Genomic DNA, 16,483 nt, shown 5'->3' with positions numbered 1-16,483 from the left:
AATGGTGTGGTGTAAAACGGTATGGTGTAAAACGGCGTGGTGTAAAATGCTGTGGTGTAAAACGGTATGGTGTAAAACGGTATGGTGTAAAACGGCGTGGCGTGGTGTAAAACAGCGTGATGTGGTGTAAAACGGCGTGGCGTAGTGTAAAACGGTATGGTGTAAAACGGTGTGGCGTGGTGTAAAACGGCGTGGTGTAAAATGGTGTGGTGTAAAACGGTGTGGCGTGGTGTAAAACGGCGTGGCGTGGTGTGAAACGGCGTGACGGGGTGTAAAACGGCGTGATTTGGTGTAAAACAGCGTGATGTGGTGTAAAACGGCGGGATGTAAAATGGTGTGGTGTAAAACGGCGTGATTTGGTGTAAAACGGTGTGGCGTGGTGTAAAATGGTGTGGTGTAAAATGGTGTGGTGTAAAGCGGCGTGGTGTAAAGCGGCGTGGTGTAAAGCGGCGTGGTGTAAAGCGGCGTGGTGTAAAACGGCGTGGTGTAAAATGGCGTGGTGTAAAACGGTGTGGCGTGGTGTAAAATGGTGTGGTGTAAAACGGTATGGTGTAAAACGGTATGGTGTGAAACGGTATGGTGTGAAACGGTATGGTGTAAAACGGCGTGGTGTGAAATGGTGTGGTGTAAAACGGCGTGGTGTAAAACGGTGTGGTGTAAAACGGTATGGTGTAAAACGGTATGGTGTAAAACGGTATGGTGTGAAACGGTATGGTGTAAAACGGCGTGGTGTAAAACGGTATGGTGTAAAACGGCGTGGCGTGGTGTAAAATGGCGTGATGTAAAATGGCGTGATGTATAATGGTGTGGTGTAAAACGGCGTGGTGTAAAACGGTATGGTGTAAAACTGTGTGGTGTAAAACGGCGTGGCGTGGTGTAAAACGGCGTGGCGTGGTGTAAAACGGCGTGGCGTGGTGTAAAACAGCGTGATGTGGTGTAAAACAGCGTGATGTGGTGTAAAACGGCGTGGTGTAAAGCGGCGTGGTGTAAAACGGCGTGGTGTAAAACGGCGTGGCGTGGTGTAAAATGGTGTGGTGTAAAGCGGCATGGTGTAAAGCGGCGTGGTGTAAAGCGGTGTGGTGTAAAATGGCGTGGTGTAAAATGGCGTGGCGTGGTGTAAAACGGCGTGGCGTGGTGTAAAACGGCGTGACGTGGTGTAAAACGGCGTGGTGTAAAACGGCGTGGTGTAAAACGGCATGGTGTAAAACGGCATGGTGTAAAACGGCATGGTGTAAAACGGCGTGATGTACAACGGCGTGGTGTAAAACGGTGGGGTGTAAAATGGCGTGGTGTAAAACAGTGTGGTGTGGTGTAAAATGGTGTGGTGTAAAATGGCGTGGTGTAAAACGGTGTGGCGTGGTGTAAAATGGTGTGGTGTAAAATGGTGTGGCGTGGTGTAAAACGGCGTCATGTGGTGTAAAACGGCGTGGCGTAGTGTAAAGCGGCGTGGCGTAGTGTAAAGCGGCGTGGTGTAAAGCGGCGTGGTGTAAAGCGGCGTGGTGTAAAGCGGCGTGGTGTAAAGTGGCGTGGTGTAAAATGGCGTGGCGTAAAATAGCGTGGTGTAAAACGGTGTGGTGTAAAACGGCGTGGTGTACAACGGCGTGGTGTAAAACGGCGTGGCGTGGTGTAAAACGGCGTGATGTAAAATGGTGTGGTGTAAAACGGCGTGGTGTAAAATGGTGTGGTGTAAAACGGTATGGTGTAAAACGGCGTGGTGTAAAATGGTGTGGTGTAAAACGGTATGGTGTAAAACGGTATGGTGTAAAACGGCGTGGCGTGGTGTAAAACGGCGTGATGTGGTGTAAAACGGCGTGGCGTAGTGTAAAACGGTATGGTGTAAAACGGTGTGGCGTGGTGTAAAACGGCGTGGTGTAAAATGGTGTGGTGTAAAACGGTGTGGCGTGGTGTAAAACGGCGTGGCGTGGTGTAAAACGGCGTGGCGTGGTGTAAAACGGCGTGACGGGGTGTAAAACGGCGTGATTTGGTGTAAAACAGCGTGATGTGGTGTAAAACGGCGGGATGTAAAATGGTGTGGTGTAAAACGGTGTGGCGTGGTGTAAAATGGTGTGGTGTAAAATGGTGTGGTGTAAAACGGTGTGGTGTAAAACGGTGTGGTGTAAAGCGGCGTGGTGTAAAGCGGCGTGGTGTAAAGCGGCGTGGTGTAAAATGGCGTGGTGTAAAACGGTGGTGTGTGGTGTAAAATGGTGTGGTGTAAAATGGTGTGGTGTAAAGCGGCGTGGTGTAAAGCGGCGTGGTGTAAAGCGGCGTGGTGTAAAGCGGCGTGGTGTAAAGCGGCGTGGTGTAAAGCGGTGTGGTGTAAAATGGCGTGGTGTAAAATGGCGTGGTGTAAAACAGTGTGGCGTGGTGTAAAATGGTGTGGTGTAAAACGGTGTGGCGTGGTGTAAAATGGTGTGGCGTGGTGTAGAACGGCGTGGTGTAAAACGGCGTGGTGTAAAATGGCGTGGTGTAAAACGGCGTGGTGTAAAACGGCGTGGTGTAAAACGGCGTGGTGTAAAACGGCGTGGTGTAAAACGGTGGGGTGTAAAATGGCGTGGTGTAAAACAGTGTGGCGTGGTGTAAAATGGTGTGGTGTAAAACGGTGTGGCGTGGTGTAAAATGGTGTGGCGTGGTGTAGAACGGCGTGGTGTAAAACGGCGTGGTGTAAAATGGCGTGGTGTAAAACGGCGTGGTGTAAAACGGCGTGGTGTAAAACGGTGGGGTGTAAAATGGCGTGGTGTAAAACAGTGTGGCGTGGTGTAAAATGGTGTGGTGTAAAACGGTGTGGCGTGGTGTAAAATGGTGTGGCGTGGTGTAGAACGGCGTGGTGTAAAACGGCGTGGTGTAAAGCGGCGTGGTGTAAAACGGTGTGGTGTAAAACGGTATGGTGTAAAACGGCGTGGCGTGGTGTAAAACGGCGTGATGTAAAATGGTGTGGTGTAAAACGGCGTGGTGTAAAACGGTATGGTGTAAAACGGTATGGTGTAAAACGGCGTGGTGTAAAATGGTGTGGTGTAAAACGGTATGGTGTAAAACGGCGTGGTGTAAAATGGTGTGGTGTAAAACGGTATGGTGTAAAACGGTATGGTGTAAAACGGCGTGGCGTGGTGTAAAACGGCGTGATGTGGTGTAAAACGGCGTGGCGTAGTGTAAAACGGTATGGTGTAAAACGGTGTGGCGTGGTGTAAAACGGCGTGGTGTAAAATGGTGTGGTGTAAAACGGTGTGGTGTGGTGTAAAACGGCGTGGCGTGGTGTAAAACGGCGTGGCGTGGTGTAAAACGGCGTGACGGGGTGTAAAACGGCGTGATTTGGTGTAAAACAGCGTGATGTGGTGTAAAACGGCGGGATGTAAAATGGTGTGGTGTAAAACGGTGTGGCGTGGTGTAAAATGGTGTGGTGTAAAATGGTGTGGTGTAAAACGGCGTGGTGTAAAGCGGCGTGGTGTAAAGCGGCGTGGTGTAAAGCGGCGTGGTGTAAAATGGCGTGGTGTAAAACGGTGTGGCGTGGTGTAAAACGGTGTGGTGTGGTGTAAAATGGTGTGGTGTAAAGCGGCGTGGTGTAAAGCGGCGTGGTGTAAAGCGGCGTGGTGTAAAGCGGCGTGGTGTAAAACGGCGTGGCGTGGTGTAAAGCGGCATGGTGTAAAGCGGCATGGTGTAAAGCGGCGTGGTGTAAAGCGGCGTGGTGTAAAGCGGCGTGGTGTAAAGCGGTGTGGTGTAAAATGGCGTGGTGTAAAATGGCGTGGTGTAAAATGGCGTGGTGTAAAATGGCGTGGTGTAAAACGGCGTGGCGTGGTGTAAAACGGCGTGGCGTGGTGTAAAACGGCGTAACGTGGTGTAAAACGGCGTGGTGTAAAACGGCGTGGTGTAAAACGGTGGGGTGTAAAATGGCGTGGTGTAAAACAGTGTGGCGTGGTGTAAAATGGTGTGGTGTAAAACAGTGTGGCGTGGTGTAAAATGGTGTGGCGTGGTGTAGAACGGCGTGGTGTAAAACGGCGTGGTGTAAAGCGGCGTGGTGTAAAACGGTATGGTGTAAAACGGTATGGTGTAAAACGGCGTGGTGTAAAATGGTGTGGTGTAAAACGGTATGGTGTAAAACGGTGTGGCGTGGTGTAAAACGGCGTGGTGTAAAATGGTGTGGTGTAAAACGGTGTGGTGTGGTGTAAAACGGCGTGGCGTGGTGTAAAACGGCGTGGCGTGGTGTAAAACGGCGTGACGGGGTGTAAAACGGCGTGATTTGGTGTAAAACAGCGTGATGTGGTGTAAAACGGCGGGATGTAAAATGGTGTGGTGTAAAACGGTGTGGCGTGGTGTAAAATGGTGTGGTGTAAAATGGTGTGGTGTAAAACGGCGTGGTGTAAAGCGGCGTGGTGTAAAGCGGCGTGGTGTAAAGCGGCGTGGTGTAAAATGGCGTGGTGTAAAACGGTGTGGCGTGGTGTAAAACGGTGTGGTGTGGTGTAAAATGGTGTGGTGTAAAGCGGCGTGGTGTAAAGCGGCGTGGTGTAAAGCGGCGTGGTGTAAAACGGCGTGGCGTGGTGTAAAGCGGCATGGTGTAAAGCGGCATGGTGTAAAGCGGCGTGGTGTAAAGCGGCGTGGTGTAAAGCGGCGTGGTGTAAAGCGGTGTGGTGTAAAATGGCGTGGTGTAAAATGGCGTGGTGTAAAATGGCGTGGTGTAAAATGGCGTGGTGTAAAACGGCGTGGCGTGGTGTAAAACGGCGTGGCGTGGTGTAAAACGGCGTAACGTGGTGTAAAACGGCGTGGTGTAAAACGGCGTGGTGTAAAACGGCGTGGTGTAAAACGGTGGGGTGTAAAATGGCGTGGTGTAAAACAGTGTGGCGTGGTGTAAAATGGTGTGGTGTAAAACAGTGTGGCGTGGTGTAAAATGGTGTGGCGTGGTGTAGAACGGCGTGGTGTAAAACGGCGTGGTGTAAAGCGGCGTGGTGTAAAACGGTATGGTGTAAAACGGTATGGTGTAAAACGGCGTGGTGTAAAATGGTGTGGTGTAAAACGGTATGGTGTAAAACGGCGTGGTGTAAAATGGTGTGGTGTAAAACGGTATGGTGTAAAACGGTATGGTGTAAAACGGCGTGGCGTGGTGTAAAACGGCGTGATGTGGTGTAAAACGGCGTGGCGTAGTGTAAAACGGTATGGTGTAAAACGGTGTGGCGTGGTGTAAAACGGCGTGGTGTAAAATGGTGTGGTGTAAAACGGTGTGGCGTGGTGTAAAACGGCGTGGCATGGTGTAAAACGGCGTGGCGTGGTGTGAAACGGCGTGACGGGGTGTAAAACGGCGTGATTTGGTGTAAAACAGCGTGATGTGGTGTAAAACGGCGGGATGTAAAATGGTGTGGTGTAAAACGGCGTGATTTGGTGTAAAACGGTGTGGCGTGGTGTAAAATGGTGTGGTGTAAAATGGTGTGGTGTAAAACGGTGTGGTGTAAAGCGGCGTGGTGTAAAGCGGCGTGGTGTAAAGCGGCGTGGTGTAAAACGGCGTGGTGTAAAACGGCGTGGCGTGGTGTAAAGCGGCATGGTGTAAAGCGGCATGGTGTAAAGCGGCATGGTGTAAAGCGGCGTGGTGTAAAGCGGTGTGGTGTAAAACGGCGTGGTGTAAAATGGCGTGGTGTAAAACGGCGTGGCGTGGTGTAAAACGGCGTGGCGTGGTGTAAAACGGCGTGACGTGGTGTAAAACGGCGTGGTGTAAAACGGCGTGGTGTAAAACGGCATGGTGTAAAACGGCGTGGTGTAAAACGGTGGGGTGTAAAATGGCGTGGTGTAAAACAGTGTGGCGTGGTGTAAAATGGTGTGGTGTAAAACGGTGTGGCGTGGTGTAAAATGGTGTGGTGTAAAATGGTGTGGCGTGGTGTAGAACGGCGTGGTGTAAAACGGCATGGTGTAAAACGGCATGGTGTAAAATGGCGTGGTGTAAAATGGTGTGGCGTGGTGTAAAACGGCGTGGCGTAGTGTAAAATGGCGTGGCGTAGTGTAAAATGGCGTGGTGTAAAACGGTGTGGCGTGGTGTAAAACGGTGTGGCGTGGTGTAAAACGGCGTGATGTGGTGTAAAACGGCGTGATGTGGTGTAAAACGGCGTGGCGTGGTGTAAAACGGCGTGATGTGGTGTAAAACGGCGTGGTGTAAAACGGCATGGTGTAAAACGGCATGGTGTAAAACGGCGTGATGTAAAACGGCGTACAACGGCGTGGTGTAAAACAGTGTGGCGTGGTGTAAAATGGTGTGGTGTAAAATGGCGTGGTGTAAAACGGCATGGTGTAAAACGGCGTGATGTACAACGGCGTGGTGTAAAACGGTGGGGTGTAAAATGGCGTGGTGTAAAATGGCGTGGTGTAAAACGGCGTGGCGTGGTGTAAAACGGCGTGGCGTGGTGTAAAACGGCGTGGTGTAAAACGGCGTGGTGTAAAACGGCGTGGTGTAAAACGGCGTGGTGTAAAACGGCATGGTGTAAAACGGCGTGATGTAAAACGGCGTACAACGGCGTGGTGTAAAACGGTGGGGTGTAAAATGGCGTGGTGTAAAACAGTGTGGCGTGGTGTAAAATGGTGTGGTGTAAAATGGCGTGGTGTAAAACGGCATGTAAAACGGCGTGATGTACAACGGCGTGGTGTAAAACGGTGGGGTGTAAAATGGCGTGGTGTAAAACGGCGTGGCGTGGTGTAAAACGGCGTGGCGTGGTGTAAAACGGCGTGGCGTGGTGTAAAACGGCGTGGTGTAAAACGGCGTGGTGTAAAACGGCGTGGTGTAAAACGGCATGGTGTAAAACGGCGTGATGTAAAACGGCGTACAACGGCGTGGTGTAAAACGGTGGGGTGTAAAATGGCGTGGTGTAAAACGGCATGGTGTAAAACGGCATGGTGTAAAACGGCGTGATGTACAACGGCGTGGTGTAAAACGGTGGGGTGTAAAATGGCGTGGTGTAAAATGGCGTGGTGTAAAACGGCGTGGCGTGGTGTAAAACGGCGTGACGTGGTGTAAAACGGCGTGGTGTAAAACGGCGTGGTGTAAAACGGCATGGTGTAAAACGGCATGGTGTAAAACGGCGTGGTGTAAAACGGTGGGGTGTAAAATGGCGTGGTGTAAAACAGTGTGGCGTGGTGTAAAATGGTGTGGTGTAAAACGGTGTGGCGTGGTGTAAAATGGTGTGGCGTGGTGTAGAACGGCGTGGTGTAAAACGGCATGGTGTAAAACGGTATGGTGTAAAACGGCGTGGTGTAAAATGGTGTGGTGTAAAACGGTATGGTGTAAAACGGCGTGGTGTAAAATGGTGTGGTGTAAAACGGTATGGTGTAAAACGGTATGGTGTAAAACGGCGTGGCGTGGTGTAAAACGGCGTGATGTGGTGTAAAACGGCGTGGCGTAGTGTAAAACGGTATGGTGTAAAACGGCGTGGTGTAAAGCGGCGTGGTGTAAAACGGCGTGGTGTAAAATGGCGTGGTGTAAAACGGTGTGGCGTGGTGTAAAACGGTGTGGTGTGGTGTAAAATGGTGTGGTGTAAAACGGTATGGTGTAAAACGGTATGGTGTGAAACGGTATGGTGTGAAACGGTATGGTGTAAAACGGCGTGGTGTGAAATGGTGTGGTGTAAAACGGCGTGGTGTAAAACGGTGTGGTGTAAAACGGTATGGTGTAAAACGGTATGGTGTAAAACGGTATGGTGTGAAACGGTATGGTGTAAAACGGCGTGGTGTAAAACGGTATGGTGTAAAACGGCGTGGCGTGGTGTAAAATGGCGTGATGTAAAATGGCGTGATGTATAATGGTGTGGTGTAAAACGGCGTGGTGTAAAACGGTATGGTGTAAAACTGTGTGGTGTAAAACGGCGTGGCGTGGTGTAAAACGGCGTGGCGTGGTGTAAAACGGCGTGGCGTGGTGTAAAACAGCGTGATGTGGTGTAAAACAGCGTGATGTGGTGTAAAACGGCGTGGTGTAAAGCGGTGTGGTGTAAAATGGCGTGGTGTAAAATGGCGTGGCGTGGTGTAAAACGGCGTGGCGTGGTGTAAAACGGCGTGACGTGGTGTAAAACGGCGTGGTGTAAAACGGCGTGGTGTAAAACGGCATGGTGTAAAACGGCATGGTGTAAAACGGCATGGTGTAAAACGGCGTGATGTACAACGGCGTGGTGTAAAACGGTGGGGTGTAAAATGGCGTGGTGTAAAACAGTGTGGTGTGGTGTAAAATGGTGTGGTGTAAAATGGCGTGGTGTAAAACGGTGTGGCGTGGTGTAAAATGGTGTGGTGTAAAATGGTGTGGCGTGGTGTAAAACGGCGTCATGTGGTGTAAAACGGCGTGGCGTAGTGTAAAGCGGCGTGGCGTAGTGTAAAGCGGCGTGGTGTAAAGCGGCGTGGTGTAAAGCGGCGTGGTGTAAAGCGGCGTGGTGTAAAGTGGCGTGGTGTAAAATGGCGTGGCGTAAAATAGCGTGGTGTAAAACGGTGTGGTGTAAAACGGCGTGGTGTACAACGGCGTGGTGTAAAACGGCGTGGCGTGGTGTAAAACGGCGTGATGTAAAATGGTGTGGTGTAAAACGGCGTGGTGTAAAATGGTGTGGTGTAAAACGGTATGGTGTAAAACGGCGTGGTGTAAAATGGTGTGGTGTAAAACGGTATGGTGTAAAACGGTATGGTGTAAAACGGCGTGGCGTGGTGTAAAACGGCGTGATGTGGTGTAAAACGGCGTGGCGTAGTGTAAAACGGTATGGTGTAAAACGGTGTGGCGTGGTGTAAAACGGCGTGGTGTAAAATGGTGTGGTGTAAAACGGTGTGGCGTGGTGTAAAACGGCGTGGCGTGGTGTAAAACGGCGTGGCGTGGTGTAAAACGGCGTGACGGGGTGTAAAACGGCGTGATTTGGTGTAAAACAGCGTGATGTGGTGTAAAACGGCGGGATGTAAAATGGTGTGGTGTAAAACGGTGTGGCGTGGTGTAAAATGGTGTGGTGTAAAATGGTGTGGTGTAAAACGGTGTGGTGTAAAACGGTGTGGTGTAAAGCGGCGTGGTGTAAAGCGGCGTGGTGTAAAGCGGCGTGGTGTAAAATGGCGTGGTGTAAAACGGTGGTGTGTGGTGTAAAATGGTGTGGTGTAAAATGGTGTGGTGTAAAGCGGCGTGGTGTAAAGCGGCGTGGTGTAAAGCGGCGTGGTGTAAAGCGGCGTGGTGTAAAGCGGTGTGGTGTAAAATGGCGTGGTGTAAAATGGCGTGGTGTAAAACAGTGTGGCGTGGTGTAAAATGGTGTGGTGTAAAACGGTGTGGCGTGGTGTAAAATGGTGTGGCGTGGTGTAGAACGGCGTGGTGTAAAACGGCGTGGTGTAAAATGGCGTGGTGTAAAACGGCGTGGTGTAAAACGGCGTGGTGTAAAACGGCGTGGTGTAAAACGGCGTGGTGTAAAACGGTGGGGTGTAAAATGGCGTGGTGTAAAACAGTGTGGCGTGGTGTAAAATGGTGTGGTGTAAAACGGTGTGGCGTGGTGTAAAATGGTGTGGCGTGGTGTAGAACGGCGTGGTGTAAAACGGCGTGGTGTAAAATGGCGTGGTGTAAAACGGCGTGGTGTAAAACGGCGTGGTGTAAAACGGTGGGGTGTAAAATGGCGTGGTGTAAAACAGTGTGGCGTGGTGTAAAATGGTGTGGTGTAAAACGGTGTGGCGTGGTGTAAAATGGTGTGGCGTGGTGTAGAACGGCGTGGTGTAAAACGGCGTGGTGTAAAGCGGCGTGGTGTAAAACGGTGTGGTGTAAAACGGTATGGTGTAAAACGGTATGGTGTAAAACGGCGTGGCGTGGTGTAAAACGGCGTGGCGTGGTGTAAAACGGCGTGATGTAAAATGGTGTGGTGTAAAACGGCGTGGTGTAAAACGGTATGGTGTAAAACGGTATGGTGTAAAACGGCGTGGTGTAAAATGGTGTGGTGTAAAACGGTATGGTGTAAAACGGCGTGGTGTAAAATGGTGTGGTGTAAAACGGTATGGTGTAAAACGGTATGGTGTAAAACGGCGTGGCGTGGTGTAAAACGGCGTGATGTGGTGTAAAACGGCGTGGCGTAGTGTAAAACGGTATGGTGTAAAACGGTGTGGCGTGGTGTAAAACGGCGTGGTGTAAAATGGTGTGGTGTAAAACGGTGTGGTGTGGTGTAAAACGGCGTGGCGTGGTGTAAAACGGCGTGGCGTGGTGTAAAACGGCGTGACGGGGTGTAAAACGGCGTGATTTGGTGTAAAACAGCGTGATGTGGTGTAAAACGGCGGGATGTAAAATGGTGTGGTGTAAAACGGTGTGGCGTGGTGTAAAATGGTGTGGTGTAAAATGGTGTGGTGTAAAACGGCGTGGTGTAAAACGGCGTGGTGTAAAGCGGCGTGGTGTAAAGCGGCGTGGTGTAAAGCGGCGTGGTGTAAAATGGCGTGGTGTAAAACGGTGTGGCGTGGTGTAAAACGGTGTGGTGTGGTGTAAAATGGTGTGGTGTAAAGCGGCGTGGTGTAAAGCGGCGTGGTGTAAAGCGGCGTGGTGTAAAGCGGCGTGGTGTAAAACGGCGTGGCGTGGTGTAAAGCGGCATGGTGTAAAGCGGCATGGTGTAAAGCGGCGTGGTGTAAAGCGGCGTGGTGTAAAGCGGCGTGGTGTAAAGCGGCGTGGTGTAAAGCGGTGTGGTGTAAAATGGCGTGGTGTAAAATGGCGTGGTGTAAAATGGCGTGGTGTAAAATGGCGTGGTGTAAAACGGCGTGGCGTGGTGTAAAACGGCGTGGCGTGGTGTAAAACGGCGTAACGTGGTGTAAAACGGCGTGGTGTAAAACGGCGTGGTGTAAAACGGTGGGGTGTAAAATGGCGTGGTGTAAAACAGTGTGGCGTGGTGTAAAATGGTGTGGTGTAAAACAGTGTGGCGTGGTGTAAAATGGTGTGGCGTGGTGTAGAACGGCGTGGTGTAAAACGGCGTGGTGTAAAGCGGCGTGGTGTAAAACGGTATGGTGTAAAACGGTATGGTGTAAAACGGCGTGGTGTAAAATGGTGTGGTGTAAAACGGTATGGTGTAAAACGGCGTGGTGTAAAATGGTGTGGTGTAAAACGGTATGGTGTAAAACGGTATGGTGTAAAACGGCGTGGCGTGGTGTAAAACGGCGTGATGTGGTGTAAAACGGCGTGGCGTAGTGTAAAACGGTATGGTGTAAAACGGTGTGGCGTGGTGTAAAACGGCGTGGTGTAAAATGGTGTGGTGTAAAACGGTGTGGCGTGGTGTAAAACGGCGTGGCATGGTGTAAAACGGCGTGGCGTGGTGTGAAACGGCGTGACGGGGTGTAAAACGGCGTGATTTGGTGTAAAACAGCGTGATGTGGTGTAAAACGGCGGGATGTAAAATGGTGTGGTGTAAAACGGCGTGATTTGGTGTAAAACGGTGTGGCGTGGTGTAAAATGGTGTGGTGTAAAATGGTGTGGTGTAAAACGGTGTGGTGTAAAGCGGCGTGGTGTAAAGCGGCGTGGTGTAAAGCGGCGTGGTGTAAAACGGCGTGGCGTGGTGTAAAGCGGCATGGTGTAAAGCGGCATGGTGTAAAGCGGCGTGGTGTAAAGCGGCGTGGTGTAAAGCGGTGTGGTGTAAAACGGCGTGGTGTAAAATGGCGTGGTGTAAAACGGCGTGGCGTGGTGTAAAACGGCGTGGCGTGGTGTAAAACGGCGTGACGTGGTGTAAAACGGCGTGGTGTAAAACGGCGTGGTGTAAAACGGCATGGTGTAAAACGGCGTGGTGTAAAACGGTGGGGTGTAAAATGGCGTGGTGTAAAACAGTGTGGCGTGGTGTAAAATGGTGTGGTGTAAAACGGCGTGGTGTAAAACGGTGGGGTGTAAAATGGCGTGGTGTAAAACGGCGTGGCGTGGTGTAAAACGGCGTGGCGTGGTGTAAAACGGCGTGACGTGGTGTAAAACGGCGTGGTGTAAAACGGCGTGGTGTAAAACGGCATGGTGTAAAACGGCGTGGTGTAAAACGGTGGGGTGTAAAATGGCGTGGTGTAAAACGGTGTGGCGTGGTGTAAAATGGTGTGGTGTAAAGCGGTGTGGTGTAAAACGGCGTGGTGTAAAATGGCGTGGTGTAAAACGGCGTGGCGTGGTGTAAAACGGCGTGACGTGGTGTAAAACGGCGTGGTGTAAAACGGCGTGGTGTAAAACGGCATGGTGTAAAACGGCGTGGTGTAAAACGGTGGGGTGTAAAATGGCGTGGTGTAAAACGGTGTGGCGTGGTGTAAAATGGTGTGGTGTAAAATGGTGTGGCGTGGTGTAGAACGGCGTGGTGTAAAACGGCATGGTGTAAAATGGCGTGGTGTAAAATGGTGTGGCGTGGTGTAAAACGGCGTGGCGTAGTGTAAAATGGCGTGGCGTAGTGTAAAATGGCGTGGTGTAAAACGGTGTGGCGTGGTGTAAAACGGTGTGGCGTGGTGTAAAACGGCGTGATGTGGTGTAAAACGGCGTGATGTGGTGTAAAACGGCGTGGCGTGGTGTAAAACGGCGTGATGTGGTGTAAAACGGCGTGGTGTAAAACGGCATGGTGTAAAACGGCATGGTGTAAAACGGCGTGATGTAAAACGGCGTACAACGGCGTGGTGTAAAACAGTGTGGCGTGGTGTAAAATGGTGTGGTGTAAAATGGCGTGGTGTAAAACGGCATGGTGTAAAACGGCGTGATGTACAACGGCGTGGTGTAAAACGGTGGGGTGTAAAATGGCGTGGTGTAAAATGGCGTGGTGTAAAACGGCGTGGCGTGGTGTAAAACGGCGTGGCGTGGTGTAAAACGGCGTGGTGTAAAACGGCGTGGTGTAAAACGGCGTGGTGTAAAACGGCGTGGTGTAAAACGGCATGGTGTAAAACGGCGTGATGTAAAACGGCGTACAACGGCGTGGTGTAAAACGGTGGGGTGTAAAATGGCGTGGTGTAAAACAGTGTGGCGTGGTGTAAAATGGTGTGGTGTAAAATGGCGTGGTGTAAAACGGCATGGTGTAAAACGGCATGGGGTAAAACGGCGTGATGTACAACGGCGTGGTGTAAAACGGTGGGGTGTAAAATGGCGTGGTGTAAAACGGCGTGGCGTGGTGTAAAACGGCGTGGCGTGGTGTAAAACGGCGTGGCGTGGTGTAAAACGGCGTGGTGTAAAACGGCGTGGTGTAAAACGGCATGGTGTAAAACGGCGTGATGTAAAACGGCGTACAACGGCGTGGTGTAAAACGGTGGGGTGTAAAATGGCGTGGTGTAAAACGGCATGGTGTAAAACGGCATGGTGTAAAACGGCGTGATGTACAACGGCGTGGTGTAAAACGGTGGGGTGTAAAATGGCGTGGTGTAAAATGGCGTGGTGTAAAACGGCGTGGCGTGGTGTAAAACGGCGTGACGTGGTGTAAAACGGCGTGGTGTAAAACGGCGTGGTGTAAAACGGCATGGTGTAAAACGGCATGGTGTAAAACGGCGTGGTGTAAAACGGTGGGGTGTAAAATGGCGTGGTGTAAAACAGTGTGGCGTGGTGTAAAATGGTGTGGTGTAAAACGGTGTGGCGTGGTGTAAAATGGTGTGGCGTGGTGTAGAACGGCGTGGTGTAAAACGGCATGGTGTAAAACGGTATGGTGTAAAACGGCGTGGTGTAAAATGGTGTGGTGTAAAACGGTATGGTGTAAAACGGCGTGGTGTAAAATGGTGTGGTGTAAAACGGTATGGTGTAAAACGGTATGGTGTAAAACGGCGTGGCGTGGTGTAAAACGGCGTGATGTGGTGTAAAACGGCGTGGCGTAGTGTAAAACGGTATGGTGTAAAACGGTGTGGCGTGGTGTAAAACGGCGTGGTGTAAAATGGTGTGGTGTAAAACGGTGTGGCGTGGTGTAAAACGGCGTGGCGTGGTGTAAAACGGCGTGGCGTGGTGTAAAACGGCGTGGCGTGGTGTAAAACGGCGTGACGGGGTGTAAAACGGCGTGATGTGGTGTAAAACAGCGTGATGTGGTGTAAAACGGCGGGATGTAAAATGGTGTGGTGTAAAACGGGGTGATTTGGTGTAAAACGGTGTGGCGTGGTGTAAAATGGTGTGGTGTAAAACGGTGTGGTGTAAAACGGTGTGGTGTAAAGCGGCGTGGTGTAAAGCGGCGTGGTGTAAAGCGGCGTGGTGTAAAACGGCGTGGTGTAAAATGGCGTGGTGTAAAACGGTGTGGCGTGGTGTAAAACGGTGTGGTGTGGTGTAAAGCGGCATGGTGTAAAGCGGCGTGGTGTAAAGCGGCGTGGTGTAAAGCGGTGTGGTGTAAAATGGCGTGGTGTAAAATGGCGTGGTGTAAAATGGCGTGGTGTAAAACGGCGTGGCGTGGTGTAAAACGGCGTGACGTGGTGTAATACGGCGTGGTGTAAAACGGCGTGGTGTAAAACGGCATGGTGTAAAACGGCGTGGTGTAAAACGGTGGGGTGTAAAATGGCGTGGTGTAAAACAGTGTGGCGTGGTGTAAAATGGTGTGGTGTAAAACGGTGTGGCGTGGTGTAAAATGGTGTGGTGTAAAATGGTGTGGCGTGGTGTAGAACGGCGTGGCGTAGTGTAAAATGGCGTGGCGTAGTGTAAAATGGCGTGGTGTAAAACGGTGTGGCGTGGTGTAAAACGGCGTGATGTGGTGTAAAACGGCGTGATGTGGTGTAAAACGGCGTGGCGTGGTGTAAAACGGCGTGATGTGGTGTAAAACGGCGTGGTGTAAAACGGCGTGGTGTAAAACGGCATGGTGTAAAACGGCGTGATGTAAAACGGCGTACAACGGCGTGGTGTAAAACGGTGGGGTGTAAAATGGCGTGGTGTAAAACAGTGTGGCGTGGTGTAAAATGGTGTGGTGTAAAATGGCGTGGTGTAAAACGGCATGGTGTAAAACGGCATGGTGTAAAACGGCGTGATGTACAACGGCGTGGTGTAAAACGGTGGGGTGTAAAATGGCGTGGTGTAAAACAGTGTGGCGTCGTGTAAAACGGCATGGTGTAAAACGGCATGGTGTAAAACGGCATGGTGTAAAACGGCGTGATGTACAACGGCGTGGTGTAAAACGGTGGGGTGTAAAATGGCGTGGTGTAAAACAGTGTGGCGTGGTGTAAAATGGTGTGGTGTAAAATGGCGTGGTGTAAAACGGTGTGGCGTGGTGTAAAATGGTGTGGTGTAAAATGGTGTGGTGTAAAACGGCTTGGTGTAAAATGGTGTGGTGTAAAACGGTGGGGTGTAAAATGGCGTGGTGTACAACGGCGTGGCGTGGTGTAAAATGGTGTGGTGTAAAATGGTGTGGTGTAAAACGGCTTGGTGTAAAATGGTGTGGTGTAAAATGGCGTGGTGTACAACGGCGTGGCGTGGTGTAAAATGGTGTGGTGTAAAACGGCGTGGTGTAAAACGGTGTGGCGTGGTGTAAAATGGTGTGGTGTAAAACGGCTTGGTGTAAAATGGTGTGGTGTAAAATGGTGTGGTGTAAAACGGCGTGGTGTAAAACGGTGTGGCGTGGTGTAAAATGGTGTGGTGTAAAATGGTGTGGTGTAAAACGGCTTGGTGTAAAACGGCGTGGTGTAAAACGGTGTGGCGTGGTGTACAATGGTGTGGTGTAAAACGGCGTGGTGTAAAACGGTGTGGCGTGGTGTAAAATGGTGTGGTGTAAAACGGCTTGGTGTAAAACGGCGTGGTGTAAAATGGCGTGGTGTAAAACGGTGTGGCGTGGTGTAAAATGGCGTGGTGTAAAACGGTGTGGCGTGGTGTAAAATGGCGTGGTGTAAAACGGTGTGGCGTGGTGTAAAATGGCGTGGTGTAAAACGGTGTGGCGTGGTGTAAAATGGCGTGGTGTAAAATGGTGTGGTGTAAAATGGTGTGGTGTAAAATGGTGTGGTGTAAAACGGCGTGGTGTAAAACGGCTTGGTGTAAAACGGCTTGGTGTAAAATGGCGTGGTGTAAAATGGCGTGATGTGGTGTAAAACGGCAAAGTAAACGTAAGTAAACATACTTTTTGAGTTTGGCTCGGAGGTCCCCCTCCAGCTGAGTTGCCTCCTTCTTCTCTACGACGTGCATGTCGGCGGCGCTCTCGATCTCGCCATGCTTGTTGGAGGCGACACAGCGGTACTGACCCGAATCAGACCTGGTCACCTCTCGGATCTCCAGCTTGGCCTCCTGACCTTTCTGCTGGATGAAGATCCGACCTCCGTGTGTCAGCTGACGCCACTTCCCTTTCATCCACTTGACGCTGGGGATGGGGTCTCCGCCCACTTTGGCGATGAAGGTGGCGGTCCCCTCTGTGGAGCAGCAGGGGGGCAGTTAGTAGCAGGACACTGATGATGATGATGATGATGATGATGATGATGATGATGATGATGATGGCGGTGGTCTTACTCTCTGTGACATGTGCAGATTGTGGCTCCTCGATGAAGAACAGATTGTCCAGTTCTTTGGTGGGAACAGCTGCAGCTTCAGCCGGAGGAGCAGCTCCTGGTTTCTCTGCAACATACAAACCAGTTTCACATGTGAACCACGGGAATCAAACCTGCGATC

The 16,483-nt window shown here is 50.9% G+C and overlaps 1 protein-coding gene across 1 annotated transcript in view; it reads right to left on the bottom strand.

The window, feature by feature from the left end:
• LOC306766733 (titin-like) overlaps window positions 1-16,483 on the bottom strand; it is a 377,999-nt gene that overhangs the window by 202,339 nt on the left and 159,177 nt on the right. The window contains 2 exon segments of the mRNA XM_079254554.1: window positions 15,942-16,227; window positions 16,325-16,429. Of these exon segments, the coding sequence (XP_079110680.1) occupies window positions 15,942-16,227; window positions 16,325-16,429 (391 nt within the window).

Source organism: Telmatherina bonti (genome assembly GCF_933228915.1).
Source record: "Telmatherina bonti genome assembly, chromosome: 15".
Taxonomy (NCBI): domain Eukaryota; kingdom Metazoa; phylum Chordata; class Actinopteri; order Atheriniformes; family Telmatherinidae; genus Telmatherina; species Telmatherina bonti.
Note: the sequence above shows the minus strand (reverse complement) of the source record. Positions and strands in the feature narration are given on the sequence as shown.